This window comes from Tachypleus tridentatus, chromosome 4 (assembly GCF_004210375.1).
Source record: "Tachypleus tridentatus isolate NWPU-2018 chromosome 4, ASM421037v1, whole genome shotgun sequence".
Lineage (NCBI taxonomy): Eukaryota > Metazoa > Arthropoda > Merostomata > Xiphosura > Limulidae > Tachypleus > Tachypleus tridentatus.
The window spans coordinates 108,344,085-108,358,967 of NC_134828.1; the positions used below are offsets into that span (position 1 = coordinate 108,344,085).

Genomic DNA, 14,883 nt, shown 5'->3' on the forward strand with positions numbered 1-14,883 from the left:
ACTGCATTATCCAGTATAAGTATGGTCTGTTTAATGCGTTTTGCTTAAGTGTGGTATAACATTGTTGATCAATGGTGTTCATCTATATAATTGGCTAGCCGTAAAAATAATAGCAATACTAAACATAAATTTCAATCTTTTAACACGCGTTTCCTATCATCATTACAAATTATAACAATAAAAAATTCAAATTGTAATTTTCATGAAATGTAAAAGAAATATATGGAAAAATATACATTTTTCTTACAGAAACGTTATTATAACTGTGTACGGTTATACCCGTTGTTTTGTTTTAAATCACATTGAGTTTTACAATAAAAATTGGGTTGTTTATATGCAAAAACGCTCGTTTGGGTTGAGAAAATATTTTACATAGAAGAGCGAACAACGTTTCGACCTTCTTCGGTCATCGTCAGGTTCACAAAGAAAATTGGGTTGAATGTTTTTTTGAAAAGTGAATTTTGTCTTATTCGAAGTTTAATATATATATATATACACTGAATCATTAGAAAAGAACAGAGCAAATTATTTTTTGTATAAATCTAGGTAGCGCTATAGAAAACATTGTCAAGGAAATGGATCATTCCAAATACAGAGGGCGCTAGCTGAAGTTATTCGTTGCATCACTAACTGCGAGTACAAATTTTAGCTTTCCGTTTATACCTACAAGATATACTAATCGAATCACCCCTGCTAAAGAATGGTTGCTGCAGGACAGTTTCAACAACCGAAACCTCTGTAGCAATCTATAGTTAGTTGTTCTGACGTGTACAGGTGAACTTATGTGAATCTAATACACATTCTGTCGGTTTGAGTCAAACGTATGGAACCATCTTCTTTGCAATTTCAAATGAAGACTTCTAGTCACAGCCTAATGATGCTTATAGTAATATGCTTGCTTTGGAGCTCACATCTTAAAACTGATGCTCAGACAATACCTCAATCCACAACTCCATCACCCTCCATTGGTCAGAAGAACGGTGTCACTGGTAAACTATATCCGGCGGAATTTCTTCAAATTTTTACTTTCCATAGCTTTAGTATATTTACACTTAAATATCTTTTTATTATTGAAGTAAACCATAAAAATGCATGTCCAGTTTAACAAAACAAAGTATAACGAGTTTTATTACTTTGGGTTAATAAGCGAGCTTATATATTAATATATGGTTGATTAAAGGCTACTTACATAAATATAATAAAAGTGCTTTTAAATAATGAGTAAGCAGTAATAATTACTCATGTTATCAATTTTGAAGATGCCTTGTTATTGTGAACTACTTCGCACAGGAATTATATGTTTATCTTCCTTGCATATCTTCTCATTTCCCAACATCATATGTTTTATATCTCGTTATTTTACTGCACATCTTAGTATAAATTACTGATTTGTGTTTGCTTCTGTGTTCAACAGACAGCGTGCCTTGTTGTTTTATGTGTGTATCTTTACGGTATAACAGTACATTAAATGCAGGTACTGTATGAACTACTTTTAAGGGATAAACACTATAACAAATGCATGAACCGTTAATCGTGCAATGTCGAAAAGACTACAAAATACTAGTGGTGTCTAATGATATGGACCAAACAGTAACGCTGAAAACCGCTTCGGCTTTTAACCGGTTACTTGTCTTGTAGAGTTTATTTTTGAATGGCTAGTTCGCTATCTGATCACTGGAAAGTACTGTGCAAAAGCAAAACAAGAAATTAAATATGCACACACTAGGGGAAATAGAGCAAAATAAACGACTATTTTTCTGTTACTTGTTTGTTTCTGAATTTCGTGCAAAGCTACACGAGGGCTATTTGCGCTAGCCGTCCCTAATTTAGCAGTGTAAGACAAAAGGGAAGGCAGCTAGTCATCACCACCCACCACCAACTATTAAGCTACTCTTTTACCAACGAATAGTGGGATTGATCGCACATTATAACGCCCCCCACGGCCGAAAGGGCGAGCATGTTCGTAACGAACAAATTGAAGTTATATTATAATTATACAGTTATAAAAGTTAGGAAAAGACTTCGAAACCGATGTAGTAAAATATACAGATGTGCTGTTAACGACTTTTCTGTCAACTGCCTCTCACGTTAAAATATATCATTTCAGTATTTCGCATATGGTTTATCCCTAATTTATATTAACTCGTAAATAAGTGTCGAGGGTGAGAGTGAGGGAATCATAAAAATTAGCGTAATTAAACTCAGAAGATAATATTTTAAAACTACCATGATTTTAACTACGCTAACAACTATATACGTATCGGCAAGTAGCCAAAATTAACATTCAACAAACAAGTCACCAACAATGACTCAACGGCGAGATAAAATTGAAAATTTGATCGCTGAAGTTAGCTTAGCGTCAATCGCAAATTGTGCAACTTTGCGCTAAAAAAAAACCGTAAACATTTTTTACATACTTATCGTTTCTGGTTGGAATAACTTGAAATTCCTTTTATTTTTTTTAAACTTTCCTCTGACGAAAACAACTTACTTCACGTACCATCCTACATAATGTAAAGACGTTGCTCAACACGAGGCCTAATTCTTTGAGGCATTATCTACTTCAACGGTGATTTTAAAAACTCAAAGCAATTTTTTAAGTCAAATGAATTTATTTTGGAGCCAGAGATTATTTCAGAAGTTAAGACACATTTTAGAATAGCTTGCTACTTTCATATTGGTAAAAATAATGCAGCTATACTAGTTTTATCTTAAAGCTTTTGATAACACTACGGTAGACGTTGTGGTTTTAAATAATAGATAGAGCGAAATCGAATCTAATGGCTTTGAAATAAAAGGTATTACGAAATCATACCTCGTGGCTCGTAGATGAGAAACATCAACCATCAGACTACACTGCACTGGATTATATTTGAAATGAAAGTTTTAGTTTTGTGAATCATTTTTCAGATTTTACCATCATTACATTCTTATGATTACCCTGAAAAGAGTTTATTTATTTTCATTGTAATGGAATCCTTGGACGAATAGCATATTCACTACAACACTTCCTGTGATATAAATTCGAAAAAACAACATTGTACCCGAAAACTCACTAGTGTCTTTTTAGAATAGTTGATATTCCATTAGCTTAAAATGATGTGTGCGTGTTTTTCGTTTGATGACGTGATCTATACCAGTTAAGTCATAAAGTTACGTCTATTGTGGTTTATCACACAACTTTTGCTCTATCAACGTTCTGTCTTATAAGTTGATTATTCCAAATAATTTTGTAACTTTCGTTTGTTTGAACGTAAGCACGAAGCTTCACAGTGGGCCATCTGTGCTTACCCAACACAGGTATCGAAATCTGGATTCTTGCGTTGTAAGTTCGCGGACATACCGCTGTCTTATTTTAAAATAATTTTAATTTAATCTATTTTAGTGACCTTTGTTCCGACCTTTTCGACTTATTATCTGTTGTTTGTTCAATTAGTAATAGTATCATATCGGATGATATTTACAATATAATTAACGAATTGTTATTGAACAAATCCAAAACTTTCACCTGACAACATTGTTTTTAACCCTAAACCTTATATTCCAACGTGTTTATGTGTATATATAATTATTGTTTACCTTAGAAGAAAACGAAAAAATATATAGTCGATTGGCTAAATTCTATACTACATTGTTGACCAACACCAAGTAAATGTTATTAGTAGTTAATTATTGGTTAATAGGTAGTTTAAACGACTGAGAACAGTCAAGTGGTCAACGTTACTTTTTGATTACTTGATAACGCCAAGTTGCTAACGTTTTCTCTTTTTCTATGAGCAATTTAAACGACAGAGAATAAAGAAATGACTACATTATTGATGACGAGAAACACTTGAACTAAAACTGTACAGGCCCGGTATGGCTAGGTGGATTAAGGTGTTCGACTCGTAATCTGAGGGTCGGGGGTTCGCATCCCCGTCGCGCCAAACATGCTCGCCCTTTCAGCCGTGGGGCGATATAATGTGACAGTCAATTCCACTATTCGTTAGTAAAAGATTAGCCGAAGAGTTTGCGGTGGGTGGTGATGACTAGCTGCCTTCCCTCTAGTCTTACACTGCTAAATTAGGGACGGCTAGCGCAGATAGCCCTCGTGTAGCTTTGCGCGAAATCAAAAAAACAAACTAACTAAAACATGTATCTCAAGACGGTTGGTATCGATACTAAAACTTTTATTAAAATAAAGTAGAGAACTACGTTTCGAGCTTCTTAGGTCATCTTCAACGTATTGAGATACATAAAATGGTTACAGTTGTTTGGCGAACACCTGTCAACGTTGACTATAATTCTTATTAACTTCATCAGTACATGTTAAAGTTTCCATCTTTCAGCACATCTGGTTTCCATACGGACCCCGCACATATTTAATGATCATAATGTTGAAACTATGGTTTAGATGTTGAAAAGTTAACGTATTGGCTTCTCATAGGATTGTGCAGATAAACTGTAAGAAAGACTTAGTACCATAAGTATATAATATGTGATTTATTATTACAAAATATTAATTTTACTTATATCCATTTTTCTCATATTTAGACAAAAAATTGTCATCATTGACTTGTATTTTGATAATACAGGACCACCACTTCTCTAACTGACATCTCACAATTAAAACTAATAAAATACTGAATGAAGAAACAGATTTTTCGAATATGTAACAAAAAACACCAAATTGTACGAAAATGTGTTTGGGGTCCGAACGAACCGAAGGGGGTCGAACTACATCAAATTTTGTTTCAGAGCTAAACTAGTGCCAAATTTCGGACAACATATAAGCAGAACTATTCTGAGTGAACATGAAGTTTCTCTGTTACCAGTCTTTTATACAAACACTCGTAACACTGTGTGTGGAGTGATCAGCGTAGACATGGTTTCCACATGCTGCCCAGGTTTGACGGACTTTCCTGTTCGCGATTTTTGGGCAAAGATAACATCTTCTGTTGTTGTTGTTGGAACATCTTAACCAGCATGCTGTCTTGTGTCAAGCAGTACGAGACCTACAAAGGCAGATTCTATGCCTTTCTGCATTTCGCGGGGATTCTGAAGACGTCTCTGAAGTAGGTTGTGCGCATTGCTTCGTTTCAGGAGAGATCTAAATACGCAATCACTGGTTATCACATTGGACAACCTCTGTGAATCTATACACACAATGTCTGATGAAGATACAGAGCTTCAAATCTGAATATTACTTGGGATCCATACGGACCACATACAACTTTTTACTTACAAAAACTATTCGACTACAAAACATCAAAAGTTTTACTATTTGTGTATCAGAAGATGATAATGTGACAATTACATAAAAACATAACTGGCCAATGAAAAAATATTTAAAAATATTTATCGTTGGGGTCCATATGGACCCCAGGTGTACTGATGAGGGTTAAGTAATAAAATATAGTAAAGTAACTGAAGTCCAAAACGGTGCATTACCCATGGTGGAATGACCCAAACAAGACGTGTTAAATATAATTTGGATCACTGAACAATCAATTTATAAACAACTGTTATGGACCTAAGTAGAACATCTTAGTTGTTTGGACACGTATCATTTTGGATTTACTAAGTCGTACCAGTGACGAAGGCGTGAATTGTTATGGACTCACGAAGTTCTGTTACTGATAGTATTTCTGTTACAGTTTCTGTTTTAGTGAACTCTCCTGAAGAAACTGTGAACAGAAATGTTGAGTGTCTAATTAAATAAAAAAAATTAACATTTTGGTTACAAGATCGTTCATTTCTAGAACCATTTTCCCGTGCAATAGTATTGTAAAACATAATTATTTTATAAAATAAAACTGGTTCGACCTAGCCAGGTGGTTAAGGCACTCGACTCGTAATCTGTGGGTCAAGGGTTCGAATCCCCGTCACATCAAACATGCCCGCCCTTTCAGCCGTGGAGGCGTTATAATGTGATGGTCAATCCCACTATTCGTTGGTAATAGAGTAGCCCAAGAGTTGGCGGTTGGTGGTGATGAGTAGCTGCCTTCCCTCTAGTCTTACACTGCTAAATTAGGGACGGCTAGCGCAGATAGCCCTCATGTATCTTTGCACGAAATTCTGAACAAACCAAACCACAATAAAACTGTTTTTCACTGAAGCAAGTGTCTTAATCAAACCAAGTGCTTGTTATTATGGTTAACTGTCCAAATGCTTTGCAAGCAAATGATCACATGGTTTGTTGTTGTATACTAACTTATTAACCACCTGCTACCAAACGCTTAGGCAAACATTGTGAAAACATCCGGAATTGTTCATAGTTACAAATAGTATAACAAATGTATAATGTCACCTCAGGGTACCTGCTGCATTAGAAATATATGTATTTAAACGACAGAGTATCTGTTTAATTAGATATGTCTCTGTTTAAATTCAAAAGTATCTGTTTTGCTGAATATATATGCATACATATGTATAAACCACAACGTATCTATTGTATTAGCCATGTGTTCATATTCCATAGTGTATTGGTTTCGTGACACATGACCTGTGTATCAATATGACATATATATTAGTGTTTTCTATTTTTGTGAACAAGACTGAAGTTCACCTACTTGTTTACTATTATTATTTTAACTGTACAACCTCTTCAAATTTATTTTGACCAAAATATTCGACCCTACTTTAGTAAACATCAAACATAAACTGAGATTCAAAACGTTTTCTCTGAGAATATTTAGACGTTTAGAACATTCACGCTGACAAAAAACATTTTCATGGAATAAACCATGAAGTATACATCTGAAACTGTTGCTAATTAAAACGTTAAGACATATCCGTCGTTGTTAGCGTCTGTCTTGCTTGCCCGCTAAACTGAATAATTACTTGTTCGTAGCTAACTGTTTCATGTCGTGTGTGGCATGCGGATAGCTGTATAGTGTTGTGACATATAGGTAGTGTTTCATGTCGTGACATTTGTTCTCATTGGTTATATTGTTTGTAGTCATAATAACGTGTCATTAATACTGAAACTTCATTTTGACTGAAATTACCTCTATATTAATTACTGAAGATGAAATCAAGTGCGAGTGAAAAAGAATATAATAACAAATGAAGGTAACTAATTATACAGAGAACAAACGATCTAGTAAACATATACATCTAACAAATCATGATCTCGAATCAAGTAACTAATAATAATACATCTGTAATAATAAAAGGGCGTGTCTGTGGGTCTCTCTCTCTCTCTCTTTGTGTGTGTGTGATGGCCATAATTCCAAGGGGAAATCACCTGGGAACCTGAAATTTTGCACATGTACTGAGTGTAAACTGAGGGTATACACCAAGGTGTTATTATTTATTTACGTGCAGGTGCGCGTGCAACTTTTGGGGAAGTAAACAAGCGAAAAAAAAAAACATAGAAAGAATATCTGACCGCTATAGCTCCAAGAGCAAAAATCAAGAAGCCTGAAATTTTGTGGAAGAAGGTTTTGTTCTCTGATGAGAATAAAATTATCCTGGATGGTCCAGATGGCTTCCAACGTTACTGGCACGATAAGGATATCCCACAGAACACATTTTCTACACGACACAGTGGAGGAGATTCAACCATGATCTTTGGTGATTTCTCCTTCCATGGAACTTCAGGTTATACAGGGGCGTCAAACAGCAGCTGGTTACATTGGCATGTCAGAGAGAGCATCCTTATTGACTGAAGGCCCTCGCTTGTGTGGAAATGACTGGATCTTTCAACAGGACAACGTTGCAATCCACAATGCCCGCAGGACAAAGGACATTTCCATGGAGAATAACGTGATTCTTTTGGACCATTCAGCATATTCGCCCGAACTGAACCCCACTGAAAATGTCTGGGGGTGGATGGTAAGGGAAGTCTATAGGAATGGACATCAATTCCAAACAGTGCACGATCTTCGTGAAGCCATCTTCACCACTTGGAATAACATTCCAGCCAGCCTTCTGCAAACGCTTATATCGACCATGCCAAAGCGAATGTTTGCAGTTATTCTCAATGACGGCCGTGCAACTCACTACTGAGACCTCTTGTTGGGCATTTCCTACCCTGTTTAGGACGTTTTTTTGGTATGGTCTTAAACTTTTGACCAGCTAGTATTTAGGCTAATTTCATAGTGTTCACATTTTCCCTATTAAATGCTAAAAAAAGTTTTTTATTTTTATTTTCCCTTTTCTTATTTTCACCTTTCGAAGCTTTACTTAAATAAGTGGTTGAGTTTATCAACGCAAAATGCATATTTTTTCATGTTCATTGACCTTAAGAGTTTGACCACTAGTGTATGTGATTGGTGTCGCTTTACTCCAACATACAAAATTATAAAACATCTTACTCGAAGTAATTCGTTATCTTAAAGTGGGAAGTAGTCTTCTTATTACACTCAGGGTCCATTTTGTTTAAAATTTGGTCATTTATTTATGGTGTTCGCAAGTACTGATTTGGCATTCGGAACCGGAAGTAAGCTGTATTTTGATAAAAAAAACACTGTCTTTACTAGTGGACGTAATCTTATTTGGCAAGTTATCAACTGCGAACACACTTAACAGAAGTTATGACCAGAGTTAATGGTTGTTGTATTGCTGTTGTTAAGAGGGAAGGCGAGTATGCTGTGGTAAATGCATTTTGTGTGTGTATACGTGTTTGCTTAGAGCAAAGCCTCATCGGGTTATCTGCTGAAAGTGCATTTTGACTTCACTAATGTTTTTTCACATTGTGTAGAATACAAAGCGCTGTTATGATGTGATGTTGTTTGTATATTCCCAGTGAGATTAGCTAGAACTAAAACGATTTGAAAAGGTTTTTCTTTCTTTATTCTGGCTAACTTACTCCAGCTGATATAGTGCTTGACATTCCGATCATTTCTGGTATTTGATGAGATTTCCGTTAAATTATTTCAGTCTAAAATTTAAATAAATGTTTCGTCAGCTCTTAATGTGTATTTCCTTATTTTGGCAAGCGCTGTGACCCGGTATGGCTAAGCGTGTTAAGGCGTGCGACTCGTAATCTGAGGGTCGCGGGTTCACATCCCCGTCGCGCCAAACATGCTAGCCCTGTCAGCCTTGGGGGTGTTATAATGTGACAGTCAATCCCACTATTCATTGCTAAAAGAGTAGTCCAAGAGTTGGCGGTGGGTGGTGATTACTAGCTGCCTTCCATCTAGTTTTACACTGCTCAATTAGGGACGGCTAGCGTAGATTGCCCTTGTGTAGCTTTGTGCAAAATTCAAAACAAACAAACCCGTACTTGATCCGTCAGCCCACGTAATACAGCCAGCGCTGTTCCTTTTTTACCCGTTCTGTCGATTTTCCTTGTACGTTGGAACAGTTTTGCCACATCATGTGCAGTTGCCATAGTTACTACCGCACAACAGTAGAAATTCATAAATGTTTAGTGTAAAACAGCATATAAATAGTTTATGAATTGTGTTCACGCATGGTTTTTATTTGGTTAAGACAATTCACAAATTACATGCGGTTTGATTCCAATGAACTTGTTTGAAAAACAGAGCATTACAATTGTAGACCCCGTATATAATATTGAACGCCAGTACAATTTCAACTTAGTTAATCATGAGTCGTGGTATGTTTGTTCATATTCCCCTGGTGGACAGTTTCATTTTCTTTTTTTTTATGTTCTCAAGCTCAGTTTTACTTTTCTTCTTGTTTCTAGTCTTTGTATTACTGCTGTAATTTAACAATTCTGTCTACTTGTTTAGCATATGCTGCTCATTGGATGGGACTTAATTACAGTCTTATGATGCTCACTGGATGAGACTTAATTACAGTCTTATGCTGCTCACTGAATGAGACTTAATTACAGTCTTATGAAGCTCACTGGATGAGACTTAATTACAGTCTTATGATGCTCACTGGATGAGACTTAATTACAGTCTTATGCTGCTCACTGAATGAGACTTAATTACAGTCTTATGATGCTCACTGGATGAGACTTAATTACAGTCTTATGATGCTCACTGGATGGGACTTAATTACAGTCGTATGATGCTCACTGCATGAGACTTAATTATAGTCTTATGATGCTCACTGGATGAGACTTAATTACAGTCTTATGCTGCTCACTGGATGAGACTTAATTACAGTCTTATGCTGCTCATTAGATGGGACTTAATTACAGTCTTATGATGCTCACTGGATGAGACTTAATTACAGTCTTATGCTGCTCATTGGATGGGACTTAATTACAGTCTTATGCTGCTCATTGGATGGGACTTAATTACAGCCTTATGCTGCTCATTGGATGGGACTTAATTACAGTCTTATGCTGCTCATTGGATGAGACTTAATTAGTCTTATGATGCTCACTGGATGGGACTTAATTACAGTCTTATGATGCTCACTGGATGAGACTTAATTACAGTCTTATGATGCTTATTGGATAAGGTTTAGTGACAGTCTGTAGAGATGGCCCGGAATAAATGGCTATCGCATACTGCGTACTGGTCGTCAAATTCTCAGTTCTTTCTTATAACAGTGAAAAAGGATTTAAAAAATCTAACTTAGGTTTCCGGAGTTATCAAAAGCCATTAAAGCCTTCAGTTTATCCATCAGACATCGATAACCTGCGAGTAGTACAACAGCTACATGTTCTGTTGATTATTGTGATTCTGACATCAACAGGGATAGCGCACCAATGATTGAAGTTATTGTGGTGGTTGTATTTTAACTTAAGGAGCGAAATGTTTCCTTGTAGTGTTTCACTATCTTCAATAAACCCTATCAATCTCTTAACCCATCATACCAGGCTAAAACTACTGCCTTCTGAGGAATGTTTCATTAAAATAAGGCCCAGCACGGCCAGGTGGGTAGAGCGCTTGAGTCGTAATCTGAGAGTCGTGGATTCGGTTCCCCATCGCACCAAACAAAGTCGTCCTTTGAGCCGTAGGTGCGTTATAATGAGATGGTTAATCCCACTATTTTTTGGTAAAAGAGTAGCCCAAGAGTTGGCGGTGAGTGGTGATGACTAGCTGCCTTCCCTCTAGTCTTACACTGCTAAATTAGGGACGGTTAGTGCAGATAGCCCTCATGTAGCTTTGCGCGAAATTCAAAACAAACAAACAATCATTAAAATAAGGAAGGAAAATAAGTAATGAAAAAACTTTTGTAAAAATAAGGATTCTGGAAAATATAAGGATGCCAGAAAGTACAAAAATATTTTGTTTGCGGAATATTACCATTAATATAATACTTAAAAGGAATAACAGTCATGTGAAAAGTTAAAACACCCTATGAAAACCTATGTATTTTTGTAACATTTTTTGATATATAGATATTTAATCTCAATTTCAACAATACTGAGAGATTATAGGAATATAACTAAACGATTAAAACTGAAGAAAAGACTTTTCAAGATCTTCTGTACATGTAATTCTACAAAAATGCATATTCTAACTGAGGAACAAGTTAGGACACCCTACCCCCAAATAGCTAATGTTATCCCCTTTGGCTGAAATAACTGCAGTGAGACGCTTCTTGTGGTCAGCTACCAGTCTCTGACATCGGTCTGAAGAAAGTTTGCCCCACTCCTCGATGCAGAATTCTTTCACCTGTGAGATGTTTGAGGGGTTTCTTGCATGTGCAGCCCGTTTCAATTCACCCCATAGCATCTCAATGGAATTAAGATCTGGACTTTGACTCGGCCATCCCAGGACTCTCTATTTCTTAGTAGTCAGCCAGTCCTTGGTAGATTTACTGGTATGTTTTGGGTCATTGTCGTGTTGCAGGGTCCAGGTCCGCTTCAGCTTTACCTTTCTTACAGATGGTCTCACATGATCCTCAAGCACCCTCTGATATACGGTAGAATTCATGGTGGATTCTATGATTGTGAGCTGTCCAGGCCCTGCTGCAGCAAACCAGCCCCAAACCATGACACTTCCACCTCCATGCTTCTAAGTTGGTATGAGGTTCTTTTACTGTAATGCTGTATTTGGTTTACGCCAAATATGTCCTCTGTTCTGGTATCCAAATAATTCAGTTTTGGACTCATCTGTCCAAAGAACATTATTCCAGAAGTCCTGGTCTTTGTCTACATTCTCTCTGGCAAACTTCAGTCTGGCCTTGATGTTTCTCTTAGAGAGCAAAGGTTTTCTCCTTGCACACATCCCATGCAAGTTAAACTTGCGCAGTCTCTTTCTGATTGTAGAGGCATGCACTTTCACATCAACAGTAGCCAGAGTCTGATGTAGGTCCCGTGATGACATGTTAGGGTGTTTGCAGTCTGCTCTCGGGGTAAACTTGCTTGGACGACCAGATCTGGGCATATTGGCAGTTGTTTTGAAAGCCCTCCACGTGTTGACTATTTTCCGGATAGTGGAATGGCTGATTTCAAAATCTTTTGGGATCTTTTTAAATCCCTTACCAGACTCATAAGCTGCTACAATTTTCTTTCTGAAGGCCTCAGACAGCTCTTTTGCTCTCACCATGGTGCTCACTGTCACTTCAACAGTCAGGAGCACACCAAACTAAATGTCTGAAGTTTAAATAGGGCAAGCTTCGTTCAAAATGCTGAGTAACGATCTTCTAATAATGTGCACCTGGTGTGATACACCTGTGTGTAGGTTGAGCCATTTTAAGTAAGAATAAATGTGGGGGTGTCCTAAGATTTTCCTCGGTTAGAATATGCATTTTTTGTAGAATTACATTTACAGAAGATCTTGAAAAGAAGTCTTTTCTTCGATTTTAATTGTTTAGTTATATTCCTATAATCTCTCAGTATTGTTAAAATTGAGATTAAATATCCATATATCCAAAAATGTTACAAAAATACAGTGGCTTTCATAGGGTGTCCTAATATTTTCACATGACTGTATATTCTATGACCCTTTGTTCTACAATATGTTAGTGCAATAGGAACTAGTTTTAGCCTAATGAATGACAATGCTCTCCCCATCTTACCAGCCTCTCAATACATTCCTTAAATAAGAATTTGACAGAATATTGTGTTGTTGTTGCTTTATTTTCATCGAACTTTTGAGTTGTTGGTAAACTTGTCACGTACTCTCCTGCAAGCGATTTAAATACCCAAACAAACTTTTCCAGTGGAAGGTTAACTCACAACGTTATCAACACTCAGGTTAACACAACGTTATCAACACTCACTAGTTTTAGATTTCCAATACTTTCACAATGTCTGTACTTCAAAATGAAGTAGAAAGTCGTGAATGTGAAGATGTAAAACAACATCTATCTGGTACTCAGTTATGAGTGCAAACTGCATTATTATTCATTTCCATTTCATGTCATGTGACTGATTTTCATGTGCCTAATTTACAAAAAATTAACTGAGAGAGAGATGACTGATATTGAACTATCTATAATAATGACGTTAGCTTGTCATAGCTGAAACATTAAACATTCTGTGTTGTTTTAATCTAGGTATCCAAACTCTTTCTATAAACCGTTTCAGAGAAACGTCAAGGAATATTAGTAATTAAATAGAACTTGTCTCCAGCTTTTACAGCGGTAAGTCTGCGGATTTATAACGCTAAAATCAGGGGTTCGATTCTCATAGGTAGACTCAGAAGATAGCCCAATATGGCTTTGCTGTAACAAAATACAAACAGCCACTGAACGATGCTAGAAAATAAATTATAATATTTCAATTATCATCCTGAATATTTCGAAATGTCTGACAATGTTTTAAATTGATTATTTGTGATGGTAACAAAAGACCATATGACAAGTGGAATTTATTGACACTTTAGGCGTGAATGAAAGGTTATAACGTCAGTCTATTTTGAAAAGTGACGCTTATTCTAATGTTGACTCACCTCGTTATAAATTGTAATTAGAAGAAAAACATTCATCAGGGACTTAATAATATATAATGAAGGAGTATTGTCAACATTTGATATGTTTGTTTGTTTGTTTTAGCCGTCCCTAATTTAACAATGTAAGACTAGAGGGAAAGCAGCTAGTCATCACCACCTACCGTTAACTCTTGGGCTACTCTTTTACCAACGAATAGTGGGATTGACAGTCACATTATAACGCCCCCACATCTGAAAGGGCGAGCATGTTTGGTGCGACCGGGATTCGAACCCGCGACCCTAGGATTACGAGTCGAACACCTTAACCCATTTGGCCATGCCGGGCCTATAGTGGGACAAAATTGATTGTTACATCATAACGCCCCACGGCTGAAAGGCCGAGTATGTTTGGTTTGACGAGGATTCAAATCCGCGACCCTCAGATTGCGAGTCAAGCGCCCTAACCACCTGGGCATGTCAGACTTGATATAAGAAAAACAACACATGAAGTAAAATTATATATGAAATTATTTCAATACCAAAATATTGTCAAGAAACATTAGAACAATTTGAAGAAAACATTAAATCAAAAAAAGTTATAAATTCTAGATGTAGATCTATAAAGGATGTATTTTCGTTTTATTATTTTATAAACTAGTGAACAGTTACAGAAATAACGTGTAAATTGTTTCATTATTTTGTTTCTTCCAAGGTGTTTTGTTTTTTTCACTGTCAAGACATGTTTACGAAATTATGCACTTTAAGCTAGAATATTGATTTGTAAAACTGTTAAAAGCTTTAGTTTGAAAAAGACCTGTTAAAAGCACCATAAAAGAAACCTTTTAATATAATACAGAACGTTGCTTTGTTTTCATTCGTGCTAAAGTAACGATTCGTTGGAATCAAACAAAGGCTTTCTCCACATTTAAGAAGAGCTGTCGCTGTAATAAAATTACTTATAAATGACTGTGCAGTATTAGAATACAATAAATAAACGTTCTTACTATTATCTCTGGAGCTGGAAAGTTACATTTGCACGCCAATGGGAAATTCTCCTATCTTTTCGTTAGCACACTTTTTAGTGTAGTAGGTTTGTAACTAGTGGTCCATTAAAGAGGTTCAGGGGGTTCGTGAACCGGGAGCAAAAAAG

At 36.3% G+C, this 14,883-nt stretch overlaps 1 protein-coding gene across 2 annotated transcripts in view; it reads left to right on the top strand.

Moving 5' to 3' along the window:
- The first annotated feature begins 601 nt into the window (after positions 1-601).
- The window catches only part of LOC143249864 (uncharacterized), an 83,074-nt gene continuing 68,792 nt past the window's right edge, over positions 602-14,883 (top strand). For both annotated transcript variants that reach the window (XM_076500427.1, XM_076500425.1), the window contains exon 1: positions 602-989. In XM_076500427.1, coding sequence (XP_076356542.1) covers positions 824-989 — 166 coding nt within the window. In that variant the 5' untranslated portion in view covers positions 602-823. The remainder of the gene's footprint in view (positions 990-14,883) is intronic.